An 18,267-nucleotide genomic window follows, 5' to 3' on the forward strand; every position below is an offset into this window, starting at 1 on the left:
ATCCCATACGAAAGACGGCACCCTACACAGGGCAGTGTCCCCAATCATTGACCTGGGATATTTTTTAGACCAGAGGAAAGAGTGCCTCCTACTGGCCCTCCAACACCACGTCCAGCAGCATCTGGTCTCCCATCCAGGACCTGACCAGGACCAAGCCAGCAGTGGTATGCAGGATGGTATGCTGCTGGCAGTGTGATGTTGTGGAATGCCATCGATAACATATCATGTAATCATTGGTGGCTTCGTGCTGTGTGACTGCTATGTAGAGCACCTGGAACAGCACCATTCTCTACTTCAGGGGTGTAGTCATACCGGTAATCTCATGGCCATAGACATCAGAATGAATAGAACAGGCTTGGAACCTCTAACCTTGGTAATCTCATGGCCATAGACATCAGAATGAATAGAACAGGCTTGGAACCTCTAACCCTGGCAATTTGACTGGTCAACTCATGGGTACACTTGCAATGGCTGCTGGATGTTGTCATCAAATCAAATTGTATTTGTCACATGCTTAGTAACAACAGGTGGAGGGAGACTTGAGTGTTGTGGCCGCCCTTTCCTGCTGTGTTCTCTGGTCGTTTGTGCCTGTGTGTATTATTATGTGGCTGGGTGACCCTAGTTGGTCCTCAGACAGAAGGTCTAGGGTGCGCTGGGTGACCCTAGTTGGTCCTCAGACAGAAGGTCTAGGGTGCGCTGGGTGAACCTAGTTGGTCCTCAGACAGAAGGTCTAGGGCGCGCTGGGTGAACCTAGTTGGTCCTCAGACAGAAGGTCTAGGGTGCGCTGGGTGAACCTAGTTGGTCCTCAGACAGAAAGTCTAGGGTGCGCTGGGTGACCCTAGTTGGTCCTCAGACAGAAGGTCTAGGGTGCGCTGGGTGAACCTAGTTGGTCCTCAGACAGAAGGTCTAGGGCGCGCTGGGTGAACCTAGTTGGTCCTCAGACAGAAGGTCTAGGGCGCGCTGGGTGACCCTAGTTGGTCCTCAGACAGAAGGTCTAGGGTGCGCTGGGTGACCCTAGTTGGTCCTCAGACAGAAGGTCTAGGGCGCGCTGGGTGACCCTAGTTGGTCCTCAGACAGAAGGTCTAGGGCGCGCTGGGTGAACCTAGTTGGTCCTCAGACAGAAGGTCTAGGGCACGCTGGGTGATCCTAGTTGGTCCTCAGACAGAAGGTCTAGGGCGCTATGGTGACCTAGTTTGTCCTCAGACAGAAGGTCTAGGGCGCGCTGGGTGAACCTAGTTGGTCCTCAGACAGAAGGTCTAGGGTGCGCTGGGTGAACCTAGTTGGTCCTCAGACAGAAGGTCTAGGGCGCGCTGGGTGAACCTAGTTGGTCCTCAGACAGAAGGTCTAGGGTGCGCTGGGTGACCCTAGTTGGTCCTCAGACAGAAGGTCTAGGGTGCGCTGGGTGAACCTAGTTGGTCCTCAGACAGAAGGTCTAGGGCGCGCTGGGTGAACCTAGTTGGTCCTCAGACAGAAGTTCTAGGGCGCGCTGGGTGAACCTAGTTGGTCCTCAGACAGAAGGTCTAGGGTGCGCTGGGTGACCCCTAGTTGGTCCTCAGACAGAAGGTCTAGGGTGCGCTGGGTGACCCTAGTTGGTCCTCAGACAGAAGGTCTAGGGCGCGCTGGGTGAACCTAGTTGGTCCTCAGACAGAAGGTCTAGGGCGCGCTGGGTGAACCTAGTTGGTCCTCAGACAGAAGGTCTAGGGTGCGCTGGGTGACCCTAGTTGGTCCTCAGACAGAAGGTCTAGGGTGCGCTGGGTGACCCTAGTTGGTCCTCAGACAGAAGGTCTAGGGCGCGCTGGGTGACCCTAGTTGGTCCTCAGACAGAAGGTCTAGGGCGCGCTGGGTGAACCTAGTTGGTCCTCAGACAGAAGGTCTAGGGCACGCTGGGTGATCCTAGTTGGTCCTCAGACAGAAGGTCTAGGGCGCGCTGGGTGAACCTAGTTGGTCCTCAGACAGAAGGTCTAGGGTGCGCTGGGTGAACCTAGTTGGTCCTCAGACAGAAGGTCTAGGGCGCGCTGGGTGAACCTAGTTGGTCCTCAGACAGAAGGTCTAGGGTGCGCTGGGTGAACCTAGTTGGTCCTCAGACAGAAGGTCTAGGGTGCGCTGGGTGACCCTAGTTGGTCCTCAGACAGAAGGTCTAGGGTGCGCTGGGTGAACCTAGTTGGTCCTCAGACAGAAGGTCTAGGGCGCGCTGGGTGAACCTAGTTGGTCCTCAGACAGAAGGTCTAGGGCGCGCTGGGTGAACCTAGTTGGTCCTCAGACAGAAGGTCTAGGGTGCGCTGGGTGACCCTAGTTGGTCCTCAGACAGAAGGTCTAGGGTGCGCTGGGTGACCCTAGTTGGTCCTCAGACAGAAGGTCTAGGGGCGCGCTGGGTGACCCTAGTTGGTCCTCGGACAGAAGGTCTAGGGCACCTGCGCTGGGTGAACCTATTGGTCCTCAGGACAGAAGGTCTAGGGCGCGGGTGATCCTAGTTGGTCCTCAGACAGAAGGTCTAGGGCGCGCTGGGTGACCCTAGTTTGTCCTCAGACAGAAGGTCTAGGGCGCGCTGGGTGAACCTAGTTGGTCCTCAGACAGAAGGTCTAGGGTGCGCTGGGTGAACCTAGTTGGTCCTCAGACAGAAGGTCTAGGGCGCGCTGGGTGACCGAAGTTGGTCCTCAGACAGAAGGTCTAGGGCGCGCTGGGTGACCGTAGTTGGTCCTCAGACAGAAGGTCTAGGGCGCGCTGGGTGAACCTAGTTTGTCCTCAGACAGAAGGTCTAGGGCGCGCTGGGTGAACCTAGTTGGTCCTCAGACAGAAGGTCTAGGGTGCGCTGGGTGACCCTAGTTGGTCCTCAGACAGAAGGTCTAGGGCGCGCTGGGTGACCGTAGTTGGTCCTCAGACAGAAGGTCTAGGGCGCGCTGGGTGACCGTAGTTGCTCCTCAGACAGAAGGTCTAGGGCGCGCTGGGTGACCGTAGTTGGTCCTCAGACAGAAGATCTAGGGCGCGCTGGGTGAACCTAGTTGGTCCTCAGACAGAAGGTCTAGGGCGCGCTGGGTGAACCTAGTTGGTCCTCAGACAGAAGGTCTAGGGTGCGCTGGGTGATCCTAGTTGGTCCTCAGACAGAAGGTCTAGGGCGCGCTGGGTGAACCTAGTTGGTCCTCAGACAGAAGGTCTAGGGCGCGCTGGGTGACCCTAGTTGGTCCTCAGACAGAAGGTCTAGGGCGCGCTGGGTGAACCTAGTTGGTCCTCAGACAGAAGGTCTAGGGCGCGCTGGGTGATCCTAGTTGGTCCTCAGACAGAAGGTCTAGGGCGCGCTGGGTGATCCTAGTTGGTCCTCAGACAGAAGGTCTAGGACGCGCTGGGTGAACCTAGTTGGTCCTCAGACAGAAGGTCTAGGGTGCGCTGGGTGATCCTAGTTGGTCCTCAGACAGAAGGTCTAGGGCGCGCTGGGTGAACCTAGTTGGTCCTCAGACAGAAGGTCTAGGGCGCGCTGGGTGACCCTAGTTGGTCCTCAGACAGAAGGTCTAGGGCGCGCTGGGTGAACCTAGTTGGTCCTCAGACAGAAGGTCTAGGGCGCGCTGGGTGATCCTAGTTGGTCCTCAGACAGAAGGTCTAGGGCGCGCTGGGTGATCCTAGTTGGTCCTCAGACAGAAGGTCTAGGGCGCGCTGGGTGAACCTAGTTGGTCCTCAGACAGAAGGTCTAGGGCGCGCTGGGTGTTTGGACACCAGAGTTTAGACACTGTGTGTTTGGGAAAAAGTTTATTTTCTTGTATATATTTCCTGTTTGAGTCCAATCTGTGGCTTGTGTATGTCCTCAGTAGCTGTGAGGGGGTTATCACAAGGGCTATCAGGGTGGCTGACGGGGGGGGCTCAGGGGGGTGGGTTCCCCTGGGTTTGGAGATTTTCATTTGTCTGTCCTGCTGTGGTGTCGAGACTTTGGTCAGAGTCTGAGGTGGACTATTCTACTGTGGTGTCGAGACATTGGTCAGGGTCTGAGGTGGACTATTCTACTGTAGTGGAGACTTTGGTCAGAGTCTGAGGTGGACTATTCTACTGTGGTGTCGAGACATTGGTCAGGGTCTGGAGTGGACTATTCTACTGTAGTGGAGACTTTGGTCAGGGTCTGGGGTGGACTATTCTACTGTAGTGGAGACATTGGTCAGGGTCTGGGGTGGACTATTCTACTGTAGTGGAGACATTGGTCAGGGTCTGGAGTGGACTATTCTACTGTAGTGGAGAGACTTTGGTCAGGGTCTGGGGTGGACTATTCTACTGTGGTGTGGAGACATTGGTCAGGGTCTGGAGTGGACTATTCTACTGTAGTGGAGACATTGGTCAGGGTCTGGGGTGGACTATTCTACTGTAGTGGAGACATTGGTCAGGGTCTGGGGTGGACTATTCTACTGTAGTGGAGACATTGGTCAGGGTCTGGGGTGGACTATTCTACTGTGGTGTAGAGACATTGGTCAGGGTCTGGAGTGGACTATTCTACTGTGGTGTGGAGACATTGGTCAGGGTCTGGAGTGGACTATTCTACTGTGGTGGAGACTTTGGTCAGGGTCTGGGGTGGACTATTCTACTGTGGTGTGGAGACATTGGTCAGGGTCTGGAGTGGACTATTCTACTGTAGTGGAGACTTTGGTCAGGGTCTGAGGTGGACTATTCTACTGTGGTGTGGAGACTTTGGTCAGGGTCTGGGGTGGACTATTCTACTGTGGTGTGGAGACTTTGGTCAGGGTCTGGGGTGGACTATTCTACTGGCTTCTCATTCTCTTTCTCCTGTTGATGTTGCCTCACCACAGTCCAGAGTGTAGATATGTCTCTCTCCACCTCCAGCTCTCCAGGTCTGGTTGAGGGGCGAGGGGGGTTCTTGAGCTGGACAATTTTTTTGTGCTGACTAGAGTGTGTTCCACCTGCCTTACCTCCAGTCGGGTGAATGTATCCTTCATTTCAATGAGAGAGTAGTACTCTGTGCTGCGAGGTTGACTTTCCGCTTGGGGTTGCTCGTCTGTGGGGTTGTATAATGAAGAGTTCTGGTCTGACACGCTCGGGGGTGGGGGTATTTTTCTCAAGCGAGAGCTTAACCTGCTGAGCTATCTCTCTGATTATTTGTATGTCCAGTGAAAAATGTTTCTGGGTTACCCTGTACCATTACTGTTCCAGACTTGTACAGGTTGACATGGGCTGACTCAAGAGTCCTCGTAGTCTAGTGTCCTATGTTTCCACCCTTTGTAAACAACCCACCCCTTAACTTCTTGCGGCGAGCCATCCCGGATCCGGGATCGTGAATACAGCCTCAAGCTCATTACCATAACGCAACGTTAACTATTCATGAAAATCGCAAATTAAATGAAATCAATATGCTAGCTCTCAAGCTTAGCCTTTTGTTAACAACACTGTCATCTCAGATTTTCAAAAATATGCTTCTCAACCATAGCAAAACTAGCATTTGTGTAACAGTATTGATAGCTATTGATAGCTAGCATTAGCATTTAGCGTTAGCATTCAGCAGGCAACATTTTCACAAAAACCAGAAAACCATTCAAATAAAATAATTTACCTTTGAAGAACTTCGGATGTTTTCAATGAGGAGACTCTCAGTTAGATAGCAAATGTTCAGTTTTTCCTGAAAGATTATTTGTGCAGGAGAAATCGCTCCATTTTGTGCGTCACATTTAGCTACTAAAAAAACCTGTATCCAGGATTGTGTAAATCTATCCGCAAGCTCATTAGCATAACACAACGTTAACTATTCATGAAAATCGCAAATGAAATGAAATCAATATGCTAGCTCTCAAGCTTAGCCTTTTGTTAACAACACTGTCATCTCAGATTTTCAAAAATATGCTTCTCAACCATAGCAAAACTAGCATTTGTGTAACAGTATTGATAGCTATTGATAGCTAGCATTAGCATTTAGCGTTAGCATTCAGCAGGCAACATTTTCACAAAAACCAGAAAACCATTCAAATAAAATAATTTACCTTTGAAGAACTTCGGATGTTTTCAATGAGGAGACTCTCAGTTAGATAGCAAATGTTCAGTTTTTCCTGAAAGATTATTTGTGCAGGAGAAATCGGTCCGTTTTCTGCGCCATGTTTGGCCAGAAAAAAAACGAAAATTCAGTTATAAAAACGCCAAACATTTTCCAAAATAACTCCATAATATCGACTGAAACATGGCAAACGTTGTTTAGAATCAATCCTCAAGGTGTTTTTCTACATATCTCTTCGATGATATATCGTTCGTGGAAGCGTGCTTTCCCCTCTGTATCCCATGGGAAAATGCCAGCAGCTGAAAATTACGCACCAATTTAGACAAAGGACACCAGGCGGACCCCTGGCAAATGTAGTCTCTTATGGCCAATCTTCCAATGATATGCCAACAAATACGTCACAATGCTGCAGACATCTTGGACGAACGGCAGAGATCTTAGGTTCATTCATAGCACATTCACAGCCATATAAGGAGACGATGGGAAACAGAGCCTCAAAAATTCTGCTCATTTCCTGTTTGAGGTTTCATCTTGGTTTCGCCTGTAGCATGAGTTCTGTGGCACTCACAGATAATATCTTTGCAGTTTTGAAAACGTCAGAGTGTTTTCTTTCCAAAGCTGCCAATTATATGCATAGTCGAGCATCTTTTCGTGACAAAATATTGCGCTTAAAACGGGCACGTTTTTTATCCAATAATGACATAGCACCCCCGTAGGTTGAAGAGGTTAACAGGGGAGTAGTGTGTTAATATTGCACTGTGCCATGCCAGGGGATGATCTGTGTGGAAGAGTAAGTTGCTTACATTCCGATTTTTATAATAGTCAGCGAAAAATGTCTCTTGATTTTCCATAAGAAGCTTCTTTTTGTGCTCTTTTCATTCCCTCTCGTTTTTTTACATCCAGAGGATACTGTATTGTAATGATCTCTGAACAGCGGGAGGGAGCTTCAAAGGCCTCTGCATTTGGGTGGGGGGAGGCTGTGAAACTCTCCTGCAGTTGTTGGGCTCAAGGGCTTTGACACCTCTCACTTCACACCTCCGAGCTAATTGAAGTTGCAGTCAGATCTGTTCTGTCCTTAACTTAGCATTCAGTCCTTACAAAGTAAAATGTATCATTGTCATTTATTTTTCTTCTTGGCTTTAAAAGTAGCTTCAGACTAAACATAACTCACTCAGGTCCAAGGTTGAATGGTGCTGTCAGGTTTCTGTTGTTTGTTTGCCACTGAATTTGCTGTATAGCTTGGAAATAAGAATCTTTGGAAATAAGAATCTTTGGAAATAAGAATCTTTGGAAATAAGAATCTTTGGAAATAAGAATCTTTGGAAATAAGAATCCTTCCAGGTAATTTTGTCCAAAATCAGTTTGTAGGTTTGGAGTTTTGATTTGGAGTGAAGGTTATGTTGTGGAGGGTAGTATCCTGTATATGTCCTGGTGACATAGTGAAGGTTATGTTGTGGAGGGTAGTATCCTGTATATGTCCTGGTGACATAGTGAAGGTTATGTTGTGGAGGGTAGTATCCTGTATATGTCCTGGTGACATAGTGAAGGTTATGCTGTGGAGGGTAGTATCCTGTATATGTCCTGGTGACATAGTGAAGGTTATGCTGTGGAGGGTAGTATCCTGTATATGTCCTGGTGACATAGTGAAGGTTATGTTGTGGAGGGTAGTATCCTGTATATGTCCTGGTGACATAGTGAAGGTTATGCTGTGGAGGGTAGTATCCTGTATATGTCCTGGTGACATAGTGAAGGTTATGTTGTGGAGGGTAGTATCCTGTATATGTCCTGGTGACATAGTGAAGGTTATGTTGTGGAGGGTAGTATCCTGTATATGTCCTGGTGACACAGTGAAGGTTATGTTGTGGAGGGTAGTATCCTGTATATGTCCTGGTGACATAGTGAAGGTTATGTTGTAGAGGGTAGTATCCTGTATATGTCCTGGTGACATAGTGAAGGTTATGTTGTAGAGGGTAGTATCCTGTATATGTCCTGGTGACATAGTGAAGGTTATGTTGTGGAGGGTAGTATCCTGTATATGTCCTGGTGACATAGTGAAGGTTATGTTGTGGAGGGTAGTATCCTGTATATGTCCTGGTGACATAGTGAAGGTTATGTTGTGGAGGGTAGTATCCTGTATATGTCCTGGTGACATAGTGAAGGTTATGTTGTGGAGGGTAGTATCCTGTATATGTCCTGGTGACATAGTGAAGGTTATGTTGTGGAGGGTAGTATCCTGTATATGTCCTGGTGACATAGTGAAGGTTATGTTGTGGAGGGTAGTATCCTGTATATGTCCTGGTGACATAGTGAAGGTTATGTTGTGGAGGGTAGTATCCTGTATATGTCCTGGTGACATAGTGAAGGTTATGTTGTGGAGGGTAGTATCCTGTATATGTCCTGGTGACATAGTGAAGGTTATGTTGTGGAGGGTAGTATCCTGTATATGTCCTGGTGACATAGTGAAGGTTATGTTGTGGAGGGTAGTATCCTGTATATGTCCTGGTGACATAGTGAAGGTTATGTTGTGGAGGGTAGTATCTTGTATATGTCCTGGTGACATAGTGAAGGTTATGTTGTGGAGGGTAGTATCCTGTATATGTCCTGGTGACATAGTGAAGGTTATGTTGTGGAGGGTAGTATCTTGTATATGTCCTGGTGACATAGTGAAGGTTATGTTGTGGAGGGTAGTATCCTGTATATGTCCTTGTGACATAGTGAAGGTTATGTTGTGATTTGATTTGATGTCCTGGTGACATAGTGAAGGTTATGTTGTGGAGGGTAGTATCCTGTATATGTCCTGGTGACATAGTGAAGGTTATGTTGTGGAGGGTAGTATCTTGTATATGTCCTGGTGACATAGTGAAGGTTATGTTGTGGAGGGTAGTATCCTGTATATGTCCTTGTGACATAGTGAAGGTTATGTTGTGGAGGGTAGTATCCTGTATATGTCCTGGTGACATAGTGAAGGTTATGTTGTGGAGGGTAGTATCTTGTATATGTCCTGGTGACATAGTGAATGTTATGTTGTGGAGGGTAGTATCCTGTATATGTCCTGGTGACATAGTGAAGGTTATGTTGTGGAGGGTAGTATCCTGTATATGTCCTGGTGACATAGTGAAGGTTATTTTGTGGAGGGTAGTATATTGTATATGTCCTGGTGACATAGTGAAGGTTATGTTGTGGAGGGTAGTATCCTGTATATGTCCTGGTCACATAGTGAAGGTTATGTTGTGGAGGGTAGTATCCTGTATATGTCCTGGTGACATAGTGAAGGTTATGTTGTGGAGGGTAGTATCCTGTATATGTCCTTGTGACATAGTGAAGGTTATGTTGTGGAGGGTAGTATCCTGTATATGTCCTGGTCACATAGTGAAGGTTATGCTGTGGAGGGTAGTATCCTGTATATGTCCTTGCCAAAAAATCCAAGTTTATCTAACTAAAAAGTGTCTCTCTCTCTCTCTCTCTCTCTCTGTCTCTCTCTCTCTCTCTCCTTCTCTCTCTCTCTCTCTCTCTCTCTCTAGCTCTCAAGATTCCCATGTTGATTATCGGCCTCCTGCCCCTCCTCCTTTTGCCGGGCCCTGGTTGCCGTGCGGCTGACATTCCGGAGGACACCACGGCAGAGTTCTCTGTCAGACTGTACCACCAGCTGCAGGCGCGCGGGGGGGACGACAACATCATCTTCTCCCCCCTCAGTGTGGCTGTGGCCCTGGGCATGGTGGAGCTGGGGGCCCGCGGGGCCTCCCTCACACAGATACGCCAGGCTGTCGGCTTCAGCCACCTACCGACAGGTATGCACACCTCAGAACACACACTCACACAGCCACCTATCTACAGGTTTACACACCTCAGAACACACACTCACACAGCCACCTATCTACAGGTATACACACCTCAGAACACACACTCACACAGCCACCTATCTACAGGTTTACACACCTCAGAACACACACACACACAGCCACCTATCTACAGGTTTACACACCTCAGAACACACACACACACAGCCACCTATCTACAGGTATACACACCTCAGAACACACACACACACAGCCACCTATCTACAGGTTTACACACCTCAGAACACACACACACAGCCACCTATCTACAGGTTTACACACCTCAGAACACACACACACACAGCCACCTATCTACAGGTTTACACACCTCAGAACACACACTCACACAGCCACCTATCTACAGGTATACACACCTCAGAACACACACTCACACAGCCACCTATCTACAGGTATACACACCTCAGAACACACACTCACACAGCCACCTATCTACAGGTATACACACCTCAGAACACACACACACACAGCCACCTCCCAGTGAGTCAGTCGTCTGTCTCTCCGTCTCCCAGATGAGGAGTTCTCTCTGCTCCAGAACCTGACAGGGGCTCTGTCTGAAGACGACGCCCACTACATCATCAGATTGGCCAACTCCCTCTTCCTGCAGAGCGGCGTGACCTTTAACCCGGAGTTCCTGCGGCTGATGAGGAAGTACTTCCGGGCGGAGGTGGAGACGGTGGACTTCAGCGAATCAGCCGCCGTGGCAGAGCAGATCAATGGATGGGTGGAGAACCACACTGAGAGTGAGTCTGTGGAGTCAGTCTCACCTAATGCTGATGCATGTGGTTATATATACAGGCATGCATATAAGTTAAAACTTCTTGACGCTACCCATCCCTTAAGAGGGATAATTGTCATCAGCAACCGCTGAATAGCATAGCACCACAGTCAAATAATATTACTAAAATTCATATTCATGAAATCACAAGTGCTATATTGCAAAACACAGTTTAGCCTTTTGTTAATCCACCTGTCGTCTCAGATTTTAAAATGATGCTTTACAGCGAAAGCAATCCAAGCGTTTGTGTAAGTTTATCGATAGCCTAGGATATCATTATGTACACTTAGCATCAGGTAGGTTGGTCACCATAATCAGAAAAGCAATCAAATTAATCGTTTACCTTTGATGATCTTCGGATGTTTTCACTCACAAGACTCCCAGTTACACAACAAATGTTCCTTTTGTTCCATGAAGATTATTTTTATATCCAAAATACCGCCGTTTGTTTGGCGCATTGTTCAGAAATCCACAGGAAAGAGCGGTCACGACAACGCAGACAAATTCCAAATAATTTCCATAATGTCCACAGAAACATGTCAAACGTTTTTTATAATCAATCCTCAGGTTGTTTTTAAAATATATAATGGATAATATATCAACCGCAAATGTCTTTATTGGTAGGAAAGGGAAAAGCAATACCTAATTCTGTTACCTAATTCTGTTGCTCAAGCAAAACTCATGTGACCACTTGACACGATGTTATCGTTCTGGCTCATTTTTCAAAATAAAAGCCTGAAACTATGTCTGAAGACTGTTGACACCTTGAGGAAGTGATAGAAAGGGGAATCTGGTTGATATCCCTTTAATTGGAGCAATGGCAGGCTATGGAACATGAAGTGTTCAAAATAGAAGCCACTTCCTGGTTTGATTGTTCTCAGGGTTTCGACTGCAATATCAGTTCTGTTATACTCACAGACAATATTTTGACAGTTTTGGAAACTTACTTAGGGAACATTATTTTTCCAAACATAAAAATAGTGCCCCCTAGCTTCAAGAGGTTAACCACTGTGTGTGTGTGTGTGTGTGTGTGTGTGTGTGTGTGTGTGTGTGTGTGTGTGTGTGTGTGTGTGTGTGTCTCTCTCTCTCTCTCCAGGTAAGATCCGTGACCTGCTGTCAGCTGATGACTTCAGCAGTGTGACCCAGCTGACCCTGGTCAACGCGGTGTACTTCCGGGGTAGCTGGAAGAACCAGTTCAGACCGGAAAACACCAGAACCTTCTCCTTCAGCAAAGACGACGGGAGTGAGGCCCAGACACACATGATGTACCAGCAGGGAGACTTCTACTATGGTAGGGGTGTGTGTGTGTGTGTGTGTGTGTGTGTGTGTGTGTGTGTGTGTGTGTGTGTGTGTGTGTGTGTGTGTGTGTGTGTAAACTCTCATGTACCAGTGGGAATAGAAACAGGTCCCCCAAGAGATGTCTTTATATACATCATATACTCTATCACAAACATACACACTCTCTCACACACACACACATACACACACACACAAAAAAGTTCTAGGAAGTGCTATTCTTATCTTGTCTCTTCTGTCTCTTTCTCTTCTGTCTCTTCTGTCTCTGTCTCTTCTGTCTCTGTCTCTTCTGTCTCTGCCTCTTCTGTCTCTTCTGTCTCTGTCTCTTCTGCCTCTGTCTCTTCTGTCTCTGTCTCTTCTGCCTCTGTCTCTTCTGCCTCTGTCTCTTCTGTCTCTGTCTCTTCTGTCTCTGCCTCTTCTGTCTCTGCCTCTTCTGTCTCTGTCTCTTCTGTCTCTGCCTCTTCTGTCTCTGTCTCTTCTGTCTCTGTCTCTTCTGTCTCTGCCTCTTCTGTCTCTTCTGTCTCTGTCTCTTCTGTCTCTGTCTCTTCTGTCTCCGTCTCTTCTGTCTCTGTCTCTTCTGTCTCTGCCTCTTCTGTCTCTGCCTCTTCTGTCTCTGCCTCTTCTGTTTCCTCCTCTTCTGTCTCTTCTGTCTCTGCCTCTTCTGTCTCTGTCTCTTCTGTCTCTGCCTCTTCTGTCTCTGTCTCTTCTGTGTCCTCTGCCTCTTCTGTCTCTGTCTCTTCTGTCTCTTCTGTCTCTTCTGTCTCTTCTGTCTCTTCTGTCTCCTCTGTCTCTTCTGTCTCTTCTGTCTTTTCTGTCTCTGTCTCTTCTGTCTCTGTCTCTTCTGTCTCTGTCTCTTCTGTTGCCTCTGTCTCTTCTGTTTCTGTCTCTGTCTCTTCTGTCTCTGTCTCTTCTGTCTCTTCTGTCTCTGTCTCTTCTGTCTCCTCTGTCTCTTCTGTCTATGTCTCTTCTGTTGCCTCTGTCTCTGTCTCTTCTGTCTCTTCTGTCTCCTCTGTCTCTTCTGTCTCTGTCTCTTCTGTTGCCTCTGTCTCTGTCTCTTCTGTCTCTTCTGTCTATGTCTCTTCTGTTGCCTCTGTCTCTGTCTCTTCTGTCTCTTCTGTCTCCTCTGTCTCTTCTGTCTCTTCTGTCTCCTCTGTCTCCTCTGTCTCTTCTGTCTCTTCTGTCTCTTCTGTCTCTTCTGTCTCCTCTGTCTCCTCTGTCTCTGTCTCTTCTGTTGCCTCTGTCTCTGTCTCTTCTGTCTCCTCTGTCTCTTCTGTCTCTGTCTCTTCTGTTGCCTCTGTCTCTGTCTCTTCTGTCTCTTCTGTCTCTGTCTCTTCTGTCTCCTCTGTCTCCTCTGTCTCTTCTGTCTATGTCTCTTCTGTTGCCTCTGTCTCTTCTGTCTCTTCTGTCTCCTCTGTCTCTTCTGTCTCTGTCTCTTCTGTTGCCTCTGTCTCTGTCTCTTCTGTCTCTTCTGTCTCTTCTGTCTCCTCTGTCTCTTCTGTCTCTTCTGTCTCCTCTGTCTCCTCTGTCTCTTCTGTCTCTGTCTCTTCTGTTGCCTCTGTCTCTGTCTCCTCTGTCTCTGTCTCTTCTGTCTCCTCTGTCTCTTCTGTCTCTGTCTCTTCTGTTGCCTCTGTCTCTTCTGTCTCCTCTGTCTCCTCTGTCTCCTCTGTCTCTTCTGTCTCTTCTGTCTCTGTCTCTTCTGTCTCTGTCTCCTCTGTCTCCTCTGTCTCTCTCACAACCACAGACTCTTGTCTGATATTGTGTCTCTGACATTGCCTACCTGTCTGTCTGTGTCTGTCTCTGTGTGTGTGTGTGTGTGTGTGTGTGTGTGTGCCTGTGTGTCTATCTGCCTGTGTGTCTATCTGCCTGTGTGTCTGTCTGTCTGTCTGTCTGTCTGTCTGTCTGTCTGTCTGTCTGTCTGTCTGTCTGTCTGTCTGTCTGTCTGTCTGTCTGTCTGTCTGTCAGGTGAGTTCAGTGATGGTTCATCCGAGGCAGGTGGTGTGTACCAGGTGTTGGAGATGCCCTATGAAGGAGAGGACATGAGCATGCTGGTGGTGTTACCCAGACAGGAAGTCCCCCTGGCAGTCCTGGAGCCAATCATCAGAGCCCCTCTCTTGGAGGAGTGGGCCAACAACGTCAAGAGGCAGAAGGTGGAGGTCTACCTGCCCAGGTAGAGGACAAAACACACACACACTCACACACTCACACGCTCACTCACTCACACACATACACACTCACACGCTCACTCACTCACATACACACACACTCACACGCTCACTCACACACACACACACACACACTTACTCACATGCTCACTCACACACACACATACACACTCACTCACACGCACACTCACACTCACACACACACACACACACTTACTCACACACACACATACACACTCACTCACACGCTCACTCTCTCACACACACACACACACACACACACACACACACACACACACACACACACTTGTTCCATTGTATGTTTGTGTGTTGTCAGGTTTAAGGTTGAGCAGAAGGTAGATCTGAAGGAGACTCTGCAGGATCTGGGCATCAAGAACATCTTCAGTAGAGATGCTGACCTGTCCGCCATGACAGGTGAGATGTTATTGTTGGTCTTTAATTGGTTGTGGTTGTGGGGGAAAGTAGGGTCTGAGGAATAAAGCAGTGTTTAATACATCTAATGTAATTATACAATATGAGGGAACATCCAACAGCATCAGAGAAACTGACCAACCTCCCGGAGAAAGATTCCCTGGCTAATACTCTTCGTGTTTACGTGTTCGCGTGAATCATCCGTGTGTCATCCTGGTGACCTTGGTCCCTGTACTTTTCAGGGATGAGCTCTGACATCACTTCCTGTCAACAGAGAACAAGCACAAACTTTTCCAAACCAACAGAATAGTTCAACATTGCAGTTTTTAGTTTTTATTCTATAAATGTTGGTGATGTAACTATACAACAGCTGTTCAGACAGTAACCTATGAAATGACCTGGTGTAAACAGCAACCAGAGCCCTACAGACAGTAACCTATGAAATTACCTGCTGTAGACAGAGCAACCAGAGCCCTACAGACAGTAACCTATGAAATGACCTGCTGTAGACAGAGCAACCAGAGCCCTACAGACAGTAACCTATGAAATGACCTGCTGTAGACAGAGCAACCAGAGCCCTACAGACAGTAACCTATGAAATGACCTGGTGTAAACAGAGCAACCAGAGCCCTACAGACAGTAACCTATGAAATGACCTGGTGTAAACAGAGCAACCAGAGCCCTACAGACAGTAACCTATGAAATGACCTGCTGTAGACAGAGCAACCAGAGCCCTACAGACAGTAACCTATGAAATGACCTGGTGTAAACAGAGCAACCAGAGCCCTACAGACAGTAACCTATGAAATGACCTGCTGTAGACAGAGCAACCAGAGCCCTACAGACAGTAACCTATGAAATGACCTGGTGTAAACAGAGCAACCAGAGCCCTACAGACAGTAACCTATGAAATGACCTGGTGTAAACAGAGCAACCAGAGCCCTACAGACAGTAACCTATGAAATGACCTGGTGTAAACAGAGCAACCAGAGCCCTACAGACAGTAACCTATGAAATGACCTGCTATAAACAGAGCAACCAGAGCCCTACAGACAGTAACCTATGAAATGACCTGCTGTAGACAGAGCAACCAGAGCCCTACAGACAGTAACCTATGAAATGACCTGCTATAAACAGAGCAACCAGAGCCCTACAGACAGTAACCTATGAAATGACCTGCTATAAACAGAGCAACCAGAGCCCTACAGACAGTAACCTATGGAATGACCTGCTGTAAACAGAGCAACCAGAGCCCTACAGCAACCAGAGCCCTACAGCAACCAGAGCCCTACAGCAACCAGAGCCCTACAGCAACCAGAGCCCTACAGCAACCAGAGCCCTACAGACAGTAACCTATGAAATTACCTGGTGTAAACAGAGCAACCAGAGCCCTACAGACAGTAACCTATGAAATGACCTGGTGTAAACAGAGCAACCAGAGCCCTACAGACAGTAACCTATGAAATTACCTGCTATAAACAGAGCAACCAGAGCCCTACAGACAGTAACCTATGAAATGACCTGCTATAAACAGAGCAACCAGAGCCCTACAGACAGTAACCTATGAAATCAATCAATCAAATGTAGCCTAAAACCCCAAACAGCGAACAATGCAGGTGTAGCAGCACGGTGGCTAGGAAAAACTCCCTAGAAAGGCCAAAACCTAGGAAGAAACCTAGAGAGGAACCAGGCTCTGAGGGGTGGCCAGTCCTCTTCTTGCTGTGCCAGGTAGAGAGGAACCAGGCTCTGAGGGGTGGCCAGTCCTCTTCTTGCTGTGCCAGGTAGAGAGGAACCAGGCTCTGAGGGGTGGCCAGTCCTCTTCTTGATGTGCCAGGTAGAGAGGAACCAGGCTCTGAGGGGTGGCCAGTCCTCTTCTTGCTGTGCCAGGTAGAGAGGAACCAGGCTCTGAGGGGTGGCCAGTCCTCTTCTTGCTGTGCCAGGTAGAGAGGAACCAGGCTCTGAGGGGTGGCGAGTCCTCTTCTTGCTGTGCCAGGTAGAGAGGAACCAGGCTCTGAGGGGTGGCCAGTCCTCTTCTTGCTGTGCCAGGTAGAGAGGAACCAGGCTCTGAGGGGTGGCCAGTCCTCTTCTTGCTGTGCCAGGTAGAGAGGAACCAGGCTCTGAGGGGTGGCCAGTCCTCTTCTTGCTGTGCCAGGTAGAGAGGAACCAGGCTCTGAGGGGTGGCCAGTCCTCTTCTTGCTGTGCCAGGAAATGACCTGCTATAAACAAGAGCAGTGAATTTAACAGACATACACTACCGTTCAAAAGTTTGGGTCACTTAGAAATGTCCTTGTTTTTATTGTTGTCCATTAAAATAACATCAAATTGATCAGAAATACAGTGTAGACATTGTTAATGTTGTAAATGACTATTGTAGCTGGAAACGGCTGGTTTTTAATGGAATATCTACATAGGCGTACAGAGGCCCATTATTAGCAACCATCACTCCTGTGTTCCAATGGCACGTTGTGTTAGCTAATGGCACGTTGTGTTAGCTAATGGCACGTTGTGTTAGCTAATGGCACGTTGTGTTAGCCAATGGCACGTTGTGTTAGCTAATGGCACGTTGTGTTAGCTAATGGCACGTTGTGTTAGCTAATGGCACGTTGTGTTAGCCAATGGCACGTTGTGTTAGCCAATGGCACGTTGTGTTAGCCAATGGCACGTTGTGTTAGCCAATGGCACGTTGTGTTAGCCAATGGCACGTTGTGTTAGCCAATGGCACGTTGTGTTAGCCAATGGCACGTTGTGTTAGCTAATGGCACGTTGTGTTAGCCAATGGCACGTTGTGTTAGCCAATGGCACGTTGTGTTAGCCAATGGCACGTTGTGTTAGCCAATGGCACGTTGTGTTAGCCAATGGCACGTTGTGTTAGCTAACCCAAGTTTATCATTTTAAATGGCTAATTAGAAAACCCTTTTGCAATTATTGTTAGCACAGCTGCAAACTGTTGTCCTGACTAAATAAGCAATTAAACTGGCCTTTAGACTAGTTGAGTATCTGGAGCATCAGCATTTGTGGGTTTGATTACAGGCTCAAAATGGTTAGAAACAAAAACCTTTCTTCTGAAACTCGTCAGTCTATTCTTGTTCTGAGAAATGAAGGCTATTCTATGCGAGAAACTGCCAAGAAACTGAAGATATCGTACAGCGCTGTGTACTACTCCCTTCACAGAACAGAGCAAACTGGCCATAACCAGAATAGAAAGAGGAGTGGGAGGCCCCGGTGCACAACTGAGCAAGAGGACAAGTACATTAGTGTCTAGTTTGAGAAACAGACACCTCACAGTCCTCAACTGGCAGCTTCATTAAATAGAACCCACAAAACATCAGTCTTAACATCAACAGTGAAGAGGCGACTCTGGGATGCTGGTCTTCTAGGCAGAGTTCCTCTGTCCAGTGTCTGTGTTCTTTTGCCCACCTTAATCTTTTCTTTTTATTGGCCAGTCTGAGATATGTCTTTTTCTTTGCAACTCAGCCTAGAAGGCCACTATTCCGGAGTCGTCTCTTCACTGTTGACGTTGGTGTTTTGCAGGTACTCTTTAATGAAGTTGCCAGTTGACTTTCAAAACAAGGACATTTCTAAGTGATCCCAAACTTTTGAACGGTAGTGTATTTATTGATTAGCATTGGGGATAATGTGTAACCAAGTCTTTACTGTGTTGCATGTCTGCTTTCGCTGGACCGCATGTAAGGGGGGCGTTACTGGTGGCAGGGAAGTCAGGGAAGTCAGGGAAGTGGCAGGGAAGTGGCAGGGAAGTCAGGGAAGTCAGGG

The 18,267-nt window shown here is 47.9% G+C and overlaps 1 protein-coding gene across 2 annotated transcripts in view; it reads left to right on the forward strand.

Moving 5' to 3' along the window:
* The window catches only part of LOC115127319 (neuroserpin-like), a 68,128-nt gene that overhangs the window by 44,336 nt on the left and 5,525 nt on the right, over window positions 1-18,267 (forward strand). For both annotated transcript variants that reach the window (XM_065000545.1, XM_065000544.1), the window contains exons 2-6: window positions 9,496-9,762; window positions 10,341-10,571; window positions 11,703-11,897; window positions 13,865-14,069; window positions 14,402-14,499. In XM_065000545.1, coding sequence (XP_064856617.1) covers window positions 9,510-9,762; window positions 10,341-10,571; window positions 11,703-11,897; window positions 13,865-14,069; window positions 14,402-14,499 — 982 coding nt within the window. In that variant the 5' untranslated portion in view covers window positions 9,496-9,509. The remainder of the gene's footprint in view (window positions 1-9,495; window positions 9,763-10,340; window positions 10,572-11,702; window positions 11,898-13,864; window positions 14,070-14,401; window positions 14,500-18,267) is intronic.

The sequence above is a fragment of the Oncorhynchus nerka genome, linkage group LG14 (genome assembly GCF_034236695.1).
Source record: "Oncorhynchus nerka isolate Pitt River linkage group LG14, Oner_Uvic_2.0, whole genome shotgun sequence".
Lineage (NCBI taxonomy): Eukaryota > Metazoa > Chordata > Actinopteri > Salmoniformes > Salmonidae > Oncorhynchus > Oncorhynchus nerka.